At 43.4% G+C, this 10479-nt stretch overlaps 2 protein-coding genes across 4 annotated transcripts in view; one reads left to right on the top strand and one right to left on the bottom strand.

Annotated features, from left to right (window-relative positions):
- Positions 1–519: 519 nt before the first annotated feature.
- CUNH17orf58 (chromosome unknown C17orf58 homolog) lies at positions 520–5154 on the top strand. Its single transcript, XM_090292197.1, has 4 exons — positions 520–630; positions 2656–3162; positions 3419–3610; positions 4199–5154. Exons 1-4 carry the CDS (start codon positions 555–557, stop codon positions 4387–4389), a joined length of 966 nt encoding a protein of 321 aa, XP_090148323.1. The 5' UTR covers positions 520–554; the 3' UTR covers positions 4390–5154.
- Positions 5155–9167: 4013 nt separating this feature from the next.
- Positions 9168–10479, bottom strand: part of BPTF (bromodomain PHD finger transcription factor) — a 115784-nt gene continuing 114472 nt past the window's right edge. For all 3 annotated transcript variants that reach the window (XM_090257253.1, XM_090257254.1, XM_090257255.1), the window contains one exon: positions 9168–10066. In XM_090257253.1, the coding sequence (XP_090113379.1) occupies positions 10030–10066 (37 nt within the window). In that variant the 3' untranslated portion in view covers positions 9168–10029. The remainder of the gene's footprint in view (positions 10067–10479) is intronic.

Here is a 10479-nt window from a genome sequence, read left to right as displayed (position 1 = left end):
TATAGTAAAATCATTTAAGCAAGCCTAGGATATGGTGACTTGTTTCTCTTGGAATCCCTGACACATCCTGGGATGAACAGTCTGTCATCTGAGATCCCCTCCCTGCCACCAGTGAAGCCATCTGAAGCACTAATTTGCCTATTGTGTACTTAATCTAGGAAAAACTTCCTACCACTCCTTTCCCCTACCCTGTCCCTCAGCCCCTTAACACCCTTATATTCTCCACTTGACACCCCACTCTCTCCTCCCCCCAGCCTAGCTGGCAAACCCACAAGGGTTTAAAGTTTAGGATTTGATGTTATCATTGCCCAGAGACCGCAGGACACACATTCGCAGGGACAACTTTGGGAGGCCATGCGCTGTCCCCCTAGGAAGTGGGAGAAATCCCTGCGGCTCCGTGTTGTTCCAATGGTCTGTCCAGTGAGTGATTCCCGTTTCCCCAAAGGCTGCCCCTCATTAGCATGAAGGGGGTGGGGGTGTGGAGAAGGGGTGGGGGAGAGAAACAGCAAAAAGCCCTGGCTCAGTTTTAGAGCCTGGGAACCTTGTCTACCAAAATGACAGCTAGAGCTTTCTGGCTCCTCTGTTTGATCATTGGATCATCTCCGGAATCCCCAGTGGCAGAGAGAAAAGGTAAGATCGATGAAATGCTGAGCCCTGGGAGAGGGACCGGGATGGGGTACGGGGTGTGGGGAGCCGGGGAGAGGGCGCGAAGGGCGGGACGAGCAAGGGGTCTGAGTTTGCAGGAGAGGAGGCTCCCGGTCCGTCTTCGTGTTCGCAGGGAGCAAAATGCGTCCCCAAGATTTTGTGTGTCTTGGCAGCCTTTTCGGAGAGAAGCCAGTTCAGCTACTGAAATGATCTCGAGCGAGCCCGGCAGGCTGAAGAAAACTGCATGCTAAGTAGCTGCTCCATCACAGAGCAGGGAAAGTGTCAGAAGGGCGCCTTTGGGGAACCTTGCTGGCCGGGAGGGCAGGACGGGGCTGTGGCGGGCGCCCTGGAGGAGCCCGGGGTCCGCCCTGCGCCCGGCCGCGACCCTCCTCCCCTCTCCCTGCAGCCCCAGCGAGTAGCCCTGCAACACCTGAGTCTTTAAAACGCACAACTTAATGCGTGAAATGAAAATAAGTTACGGAGGGAATGAGAAATAAGGGACTTTCTGTGGGGAGGTGTTTTTGTTTTGCTTTTGGGGGGATGTTTTGTTCCATTCACTATCTCTGGGAAAATAGCTTCCGCACCTCAGAGGGCCATTTACTCTGGGTTATTTTTCCACATGGAAATTGAATGACTTCAGTGGCATTTAACCCAAATATTGGACAATCTTTCTCATGACAACAGATGGTGATATCAATGGGGAAGCAGTTGTGAGGTCAACAGTGGACTGCCAGAAACTGGACGTCCACCAGAACTTTATTCAGCTGTGTATGGGACAACATTGACCACGATGAGTCAGTTAGAATCAACCTCTTTGTAAAAACATGAACTATAACCAGCTATTATTGCTGGGTGAAAGCTGATTTTAAAGGAGATTGTCAATTTGGCAAGATAAACTACCTTGAATTAAGTGTTGCAAAAGCTGCAAATGGGCAGACCAAGCTCTTCAATGCAAGAGGAAATGCTGAAAACCATCCATTAAAACAACAGAAAAATACAGGTTCTGACTCCTGTTTGGAGGGCACTGGGATCCAGGCAGAAGGGGAGCTGATATTGTTTAACTGGTCATGGAAAGGTGCCCAGCTTCCAAGTTGGCTGGTTTGCTCACCAACCTGTCTGTAGCCCAGGGGGAAATGATTAATAATTTAAAAAGTTTGCTTGGATGCCATATCATTTAGAATTTCTTCTCCATCTCAAAAGAGGGGAAATTGTAAGCGATGTGTGTGCTTTCCTACTTAACCAGGGGCCTCGGCTCCCCAGCCAGGCTCTAAAAGTCTTTCTTAGCTGTGGTTCACCAGTAAGTGGTGTCCAAGAAGCCAGATAAAAATCCACTCACAAATGCCTGATTCTGCAGAGACCACGATGACAGTGTAAACACGGATGGGAAAACCAAATAGTTCTGTTGTCAGGGACGCTGAAACAATTAGGAGAACCTGTAATGTGAGACTTCTCCCCCTGGGGCTTGCTCTGGGTACCTTCTCAACACACTGTACACAGCAAAAACGCGGATGTTTATATATACAGTAAAGAAAGGGCAGAAGGAGTTTGTTCTTCAACCAGAGTTGTCAGTTATGTTTAGTCCTAGAACAAACAGGGGGTTGTAATTTCAAAAGCTATAGATTTGGAAAGGTTCCTTAACAAAATGAAATGCTCCCACGTGGGGAGCAAGTTTTGCTTAGTTGGTCTCATTCTTAGAGGGCAAAACTCTCACCTCCGTCTTCCTTTGAGGCCTAAGGACGCCAGACGCTGAGGCTTCCCTCCTCGGACCACAGGGGAGCCTCCCGCCCGGCCCCCGCCCCAGCGCTCTTTCCTTCACTTCCAGGTCTCTTGGCCTCCCCATCTCTCCTCTCGCAGGTGCTTGCTCCGTCTGCATTGTCCCCCGTCTCCCCTGCCCTCCCGGGGCCCTGTCTTCTTTCTCGCCATCAGCCTCTCCTCCTCTCCGCGGCCTCATCCGCTGCGCCCGCCTTCCTCCCGCTCAGCCTCCCGGCCTCCCCTCTTCCCTCCGTACAGCCTCGTCGCCCCACTGCAGAAACCCCGACCCCGGCGGCGGTCCGAGCGCGGAGGACACGCCGGGGCCACGGGCGCAGCCGGTACCCGAGGTCGCTCCTCCCGCCTGGTCGGACCCGCGGCGCCGGAAGCCCCAGCTGCCCGCCGAGAACCGGGCCGGCTTCCGGGAGGCCGCGCGCGCGCCCACCCGCGCGTCGAGCCCGCGCCTCCCGCAGGCCGAGAACCGCGCGTCGCCGCGCCGCGTGCCCTCGCTGGAGGACTCCCCGCGGCGCGCGCGCGCCCGGGCCCTGTGCCTCCCAGCCGCGCCCCCGCCTGCGCGCGCCGCCGCCGCCCCCTCCAGCCCGGCTCACCCCAACCGGCCGCGCGCCGCCGTGCCTCCCCCGGGGCCCGCGCCGCCGCTTCCGCTCCTCGGCCCGCGGCAGGGAAACACGGAGCCCGGCGCCGAGTCCTGCGCGCACGCCTGCAAGGCGGACCTGGACGAGCGCGAGTCCTACTGCGCGAGCGAATTCAGTGAGTCCCGCCCCGCAGCTCCTCCCGGGCCCGGGGTGCAGAGCCCAGGCCGCCGGGCGAGCCCTTCCGAGCCGAGAGCCCTTGGCAGTGCACGCCGGCACCCTAAGCCAAACCCTAGAGAAACGTACCCACTCGGCCCTGGAGGCCCCAGACCGGTGTGGACTATGTCGCGATTTGTTAAAAACGCACTGGGGGAAAAAAAAAGAGGAAGTGAGTGTGATGCATTTGTCCAAACTCTTTTGTGTTTTGAAAGCAGCAGTGAACGGAATCGTGCATGATGTGGACGTGCTCGGCCCAGGGATCCAGTTGGTGACCCTGCTGGTGGACCGGGACGGGCTTTACAAGACTAACCGCCTGTACATCACTCCGGACGGGTTTTTCTTCCGAGTCCACATCTTAGCCCTCGACTCCTCCAGTTGTAATAAGACATGTCCAGAATTTAAACCTGGTATTGAAAATGATCTGACCACTTTTCATATGTATTTTGCAACTATTTGTAACTTGAGTACCACAGCTCGGTCCCAATTGGACACCCCAGCACCTTTGGCGGGCAGGGGTATTCCAAAATGAATAGAATTAAGACGACAGGTGTTACTTTGGCCACTGTGACTTAAGCTCCACCTCCAGTTAAAAGGTGGGGAACATCGCGGATTGGCACAAAGCAGGCACTCAGTAAATATTGGTTTATAAATGGAGTGCATGATGGAACATCATTGTCAGAAGAGATGCATAAGGGTTCTCTATAAACTTAGTTTATAAAAGTCTTTTTAGGGGCTGGGGCGCAGATACCCTCTCCCATGTCCTTCTAGAGCCGTGCTCTGGAAAACCCTGCAGATACACTGTGATGGGGACCTTCATTCTCTAATAACTGTTTACAGCTGATTATCCTAAAGGTCACTGTTAGACTGTTGTCTGAGGGTTAAATGTCTGGGATTCAAGCTTAGGCATTTCTTAAAGAGCTTAAGTATTTTTATTGTTTCATGGCATTTAAAAGACACTATGAATTTATATTTTGGTGGGTATTTTTTTTTCCCAGGCAGCAGGTATATTGTGATGGGCCACATCTACCATAAGAGACGGCAGCTCCCTACAGCTCTGCTCCAGATCCTAAGAGGGCGCCTCCGACCAGGAGATGGACTGCTCTGGAGCAGCAGCAGCTATGTGAAAAGATTTAACCGAAAAAGGGATGTGCAAGTTCAAGGTGCAGTTCACAGGGAATGCACTTGAATTTACCAGCCTCGCATTTCTGGATCATAAGAGACTTGGAACTGATCAACAAGACAGGAAAGGTCTAGCTTCATGTAACAGGATCTTCCTTTAGAACAGGGCACCCAACTCCTTTATATGAACTGGTTGCATAGTTCCAACTTTAATAGTGAAGTTGTCACCGCATTTACAAAGTGCTTCTTAAACAATATGCTTGACTTCGGTGGCAAAGTTATTCAACTAGTACCAGTTATGCACACACCTGCTGACCTGTACCATTAACAGATCACCGCTTCATGCTGTTTATTTTTAATTATTTTAATTTAAATACATTCTCAGTAGAAATAGTTAACAAAAAAACATTTCCTTGATTTTATATACAACTTTGAATAGTTTATATCATGTATCAAATTTTATACCTAAAGCATCACATTTTAAGTTCTGTATATAACAGTAAGTGCACTAGTCAAAGACATGTATGATGTCATATAGATCAAACAGATGGGTCAGAGCTGAAGACAAGTTATAAAGTTTTACACTTAAAGAATACTAACGGGTTGAATTCAAGCAAAATATTCAAACAAGTGTTTCTGATGTACCAAAGTGTGAAGACAGTATATTTTCATGCCTCCCTGCTCCTAAGAACATGTTTTGTGTGAACTGGCAGCTATTCCAGTGCTAAACATATTCTGGGTGTATCTGATGTCATTTTTTAATTTTTATTTTTATTAAGACCAAATATCATGTTTGGGTTTGTAAAGCAGTAAATCTTGCTTTGAAATCAGATCTTGGATGTACCTGGCTTTTTTTTAGCCTCACTGAGCCTCCTAGGTTTGGGAGAAAGCCTCTCTCAAACTTATTCCACAAATTCAATGACAGCTTGCAAGCATGTGAATTTTAAACACTTTCCAGTTGGGTTGAAAAAGGTTTAATCACTAGCTGAATTTAGTACTGATTTTTGTACTTGAGTTCACAAAGATGTTTTTTTTTTTTTTTTTTTTTTTTCAGAAGACCAAGCTGTATTTCAGTTAATTTGAAACACTGCATAGACATTGAAAACCCATGGCTGAAAATTACAGCCTAGAGAAAGATAAAAGCAACTGCACTCAAGAGAAAACAGCCTATTTGGTCTTAAAGTAGATGTACTCAGTGAGCTCAAGAAGTGTCTTGAGTCTAGTGGCACAGTCTTCAATGGCCACACAGCACTGTAGGACACCAGGACAGGACACTAGAGACACTTTTCAAGGAAAGCAAGTAGCAGTAGCCTAAGACATGACATCTGAGTGTGATGAAAGATATTGTTACCTCATTTGTCCCAAACATGGAACAAAGAGGTAAACTAAAAGTTGAGAGGTCCTATTATGCTGTGGTTAAAGCATTACTAAAAAAATTTTAAGAGAATTTCCCCAAAATGAGTTTTGCCCAAATGTATTTTAAAAACCATACAAGAACTGCTTCTTGGGAATCAACTACATGATTACATGAACTATTGGCAGTAGAGTATGCAGCAAATGAAGAGCTTCTGGATTAGTTTTAGGATAAAAATTAAACTTAGACATAAGTAGCAGCAGTCACAAAGGTCAAAGTTGAATTTTTAAATGTCACAAGGCTAAGTGGTGGGGAAAAGAACAGAATGGAGAAACAGAAAAGTTATTGGTTGGATGGTCAGATGTTAGAGCATCGAGTGATAAATAGGTCTGGTTTAGAAGAGGAAGAAGTATCACTGTTACATAGCCTGAAAGTTACGGTTTGATTAGACCAGTCTGATAATACTAGTTTCTGAGTTTTGGAAACATACATGATGTGCCAGAACTGTGTGACCCGCGTGATGCTGCAAGGCCAGTTAGCACATACATGCTGGCAAACACAGGCAGGCCAGCTTTTCAGAAACTTCCTCTTAAAATTAAGGCCATCATTTAAGACCAGGTTTGCAATGAAAGTCAAGTGAGGCCGTGATGGGTGAGAGCAATGGTGGGCATGAGGATGGGCCCAGGGGACAATGAAAAGAATGGGAACTCCCCTCGGCAATCAAGGTGAAAAAGAATCTTTTCAATCTTCAGTCAGTACTTGGGATGAATCTTTAATTTTATGGAAAATCTCAATTAGCAATTTCACTGTAGTTCCTAACCCTTTTGTCCTATTGATAACTTTTTTTTTCTTAGCACATGGTTTTGTGCTCCAAAGTCTAAAGGACTGTGCACACGAAATAGTCCCTCATCAATAGTCCAGTGCCGTTAAGAGTAGCTCATTAGCATCCTTCCGAATTAAGCTACTAGAATTCAAGGAAAAAAAGTACTTTTTCTTTTGGCAGGGCACGGTCTATAAAAGATAAACACATTTTGGGGGGGCTACTAACATTTTACTGTCTTAAAAAAAATCACTTGGCACTGTTTATATTTTCCTTAAAATTACTTTACAGTTTTATCAAACATGTATATGCAACTGACCCGACACCTATAACGTACAACTTCAATTTCAGGAACATGACTTTATCATTTAAAAAAATATAGCCTATTTCTTCAGTTGAATTTGGGCCTAATTGGATCAAGTGGGGTGTGATCTTCTATGAAATATCTTTTTGGTATCTTATTCTAAGTACCTAGGAGGATCTCAGAATATTTCAAATTATTAAAAATACTTCTCAGCTGGCTCTGTCCACATAATTGTAAGACGTTGCTTTTCCCCTGATACACCACCATTCTCATGAGACTCGGAGGCAACAGCCTCAGTCGGAAAAGGGCGCGCTCTGCAGCAGTCACGGAGCTCTGCTGAGCTCGGTGTGTTAAGCGTGCAGACTGAAAAGGCTAAGCGGACTCTTTACTGTCAGAAACGCACAAAGATGCTGGGATCTGCCTGACAAAGGAGCAGGAACGGGGAAATAATTTTTTATTTGCAAATTCTAGGAAGGTAGATTACAAACAACAGCAAATGTCAGTGTCGAAAAAAACACTCTAGGCTACTTGAAATATAAAAAGGTAATTGTTTTACTTTAAAATATATCTCTAGAAGTTTACAACTTTTTAAAACTTACCTACCACAGACATTAACTAAAATCAGATCCTGCAGAATCTGGATCAGAGGGAAAAAGCCTTACCAATTTATGAAAATACTTTTCATGAAATAGTTTCAATCGTGAATTTGGTAGATGGAACATAACTAGCACTGAAAATACCTTCAGCCAAGGAAATCTACTGATGTAAATTAAATATATTTACAAGCCCAAAGACTGGGTAGAAAACTCCTAACAGTATCACAAATGTGAGTTCTACTACTTTGATAATTGAAAGCAAAATAGCTTCATATGTTTATCTTATTGAATAGCAGAAGCTTGTCAAAGAATACTCAAAAAAGCTGCTTTTGAAACTCCTTATGGGTTATAAGAGTGTATGTTTTTAAAAAATTACCTTTGGAAGACTAAAGCTCTATAGTTGATAAAACTATATAATGTCTATGTATTTATATGGTGGTAAAAATTGCAAAAGGCTTTATAATATTAAATATGCATATGAAATTAACATCTTCCTGGCCAGAGGACTCCCATAAAACCTACTTTTTTTGTATAATTTGGCAATGCCAACAGCTACAGAAAATACATCAACCAACCAACCATTGTTTCATTAGAAACTGCACCAAATCCAATGTCAAAAACATTACTTTATTTTTCTAGGATGAAATGTCCTATTAGGTACAAAAAGAACTGCTGTTTAGAATTTGCCACAATCTGTTAAAAACATAGCAGGTAGGAAAGTTCTTGCTGCAACAAGTTTTAAGTGATTAAGCCCATATATATCTATATCTATGAATAAATAGTACAGAAATACTGTGATGTAATGAGATGCAGAATAATTTTATAATTCATTAAAATGTAGGATTCTTGCATCAGCACAGTGCATACAATATGTAACATTTTTCAAAAGTAAAAGGACAAAATAACCTACATTTGATTACTTCAATGTTAATATTTTAAGCAAAAACGGTTTCCACATTAAGCATTAGTCTCTTTTACTTTGTAAGCAAAGGTTTAAGTGACATTTTTATGTACAAAAAGGAATGGGCTTCATTAGATAAAATTAACCCAGAGTAACCTATACACCTGAGCCTGTAATAAGAAAGAACTGGGAACTGTAGCAACATCTTTCTTTTAAGAAACTAAGGTCTGGGAAAGGTTCTGCATAGCAGGGTGATATTAAACATAAGGAAACTTTTTAAAAACATTAATTCTAGAACTTCGTGGGGCAAAGCTAACATGAATTAGTGCAAAATCTAGTATAATTTTTGCAAAGCTGCATAAACCAACCAAGGCAGATCTTCTAGAAGCTATTGTTACAACGCCTTAATACAAGAAGGTCAGAACACTGACATATACCTTCCTCTGTTGTTTCTGTTTCTCCCCCTACTGCGTACATCACTTTTTTTTATGTGGAAAAACAACCACCAAGCTCAACCAACAAACAAAAAATACATCTAAAGCAATGCCCTCCGTCAAATGTAAGTAGCTGTCTGTCACTGATAATGTGCCTGGTATTGCATCGTGTATAGAAGAAGGTGGCGGTGTGCGTTTTGTCACACTGCCTTTTTAATCAGTACCATCAGCAATGCAACAGGACTAGCACCCCTGAAGATTGTTCTTTGACGTGATGACAATGGACTGGGAATTATGAAACGGAGGGCCACTCACTACCGCCCTGGGCAGACCCAGGTACGCTGAGATGCGTCTGCCTTTTGTTTGCCTTGCAGCCCGCCCTTTCCCCTCAGAGGCTTACAGATAATTATTAGCGCACATTCAAAGACACCATCTGTGGGAGAAAAATGATCTCCATTTATTTTGTTTCATATACATCCATAGTTGAATTTTAATACAAAAAGAAAAAAATTAGAATCTGACAAATGTTTACAAACAAGATACCTTCAAATAGATTTTGCTCATTTTAGCCTGGTGCAGAGTAAATGACAAATGGTACTGTTATATTCAAGGCAACAGAGTCTGTAGTCCAGGACCACTTAGCCCAACCTTTATGCAAGCTTAATCTTTACCTACCATGAACAATAAACTCAATGTTGCTTCCCAGTTGTGTGTGTGTGTGTGCACATGTGTACATAGCAGCTCCTTTCATAGAAAGAAAAGACATCTAGAGGTCGTCTTGTACTTTTACCTATAGGAATCATAAGATACAGAATGGATTACATGTAACCAGGGCTGGGTTTTATAAGAAAAAATAATTAGCTGACAAATGAGGGCAGCAATAAAAAAGCGTCTTTTTTGCAACAATAAATAAATACAGTCAAAAGTTTTCTGTGAGACTCTAAACCAGCTTCTTCACTGAAGAGCAGACGTGGCATTTCCATGGAGTTATACTTGACCCCATATTATCTTTTTTTTTTCTTGCTTTCTTTTTTTTTTCAATAAAATTTTCCCGCTTCTGCCACAATAGTAAAACCATTTGATCTTGACAAGATAATGGTGTCGTTGACTTCGCTTTTCCCTTGTCCGTTGGACAAAATTGGTCAAGAATAAAATTGGACTGCTATGACCAATAAAAACGAAGTTTAGGTCAAGTCTTGTCAGGATAACCTGACTAAAAACATCTGGCTCCTTAATTTAAAATAGTTCAGACAACCAGATTCTTGCTGTGTTTTATGCTTAGGTTAACACGCTGAACTTTAAGAAGCTGTAGACTGCAGTTTGTTGTTATGAGACCTACAGAATATAGAAAACAGGGAACAATTAAGCACCCTTCATTTTTGAAAACAATGATGCTTTATGTGGATGCCAAGGTCAATGTCGGGGAAGGAAGCAGCCATGTTCTTTCATTTACCGTTGGTGAGCAAATGTATGAGAACAAGTAAGAAAATTTTAACCTTAATATTAAAAATTTTCACTGTACACTAAACCTGAAAATCCACTGAAAAAAGCCAATATTAAAAATATATATGTATAATAAAAATCACATTTTTAGCCAAAGGGACAAAATTTACAGAAGCATTACCATTATGGTTAGAGGTGTGCGTGTGGGTGTGCGTGTGTGCTTATGTGCTTATTTACATTGATTTGGGGAATGTGAAGGAAAAAATTATGTTAAAAGAGAAATAACAATATTAAAATCCCATTTT

Source organism: Furipterus horrens, unplaced genomic scaffold (assembly GCF_987537825.1).
Source record: "Furipterus horrens unplaced genomic scaffold, mFurHor1.1.pri manual_scaffold_11, whole genome shotgun sequence".
In the NCBI taxonomy this organism is placed as follows: Eukaryota; Metazoa; Chordata; class Mammalia; order Chiroptera; family Furipteridae; genus Furipterus; species Furipterus horrens.
The sequence above is the reverse complement of the archived record's forward strand: the minus strand, read 5'-3'. Positions and strand labels throughout refer to the sequence as shown.

What these genes read in the sequence shown, in the direction of transcription:
- CUNH17orf58 (XM_090292197.1), top strand. Translation starts at nt 555, where the DNA reads ATGACAGCTAGAGCTTTCTGGCTCCTCTGTTTGATCATTGGATCATCT. An exon ending in CTACTGCGCGAGCGAATTCA is followed by an intron (nt 3,163 to 3,418) that starts GTGAGTCCCGCC and finishes TTTTGAAAGCAG; the next exon opens with CAGTGAACGGAATCGTGCAT. An exon ending in ATGTCCAGAATTTAAACCTG is followed by an intron (nt 3,611 to 4,198) that starts GTATTGAAAATG and finishes TTTTTTTCCCAG; the next exon opens with GCAGCAGGTATATTGTGATG.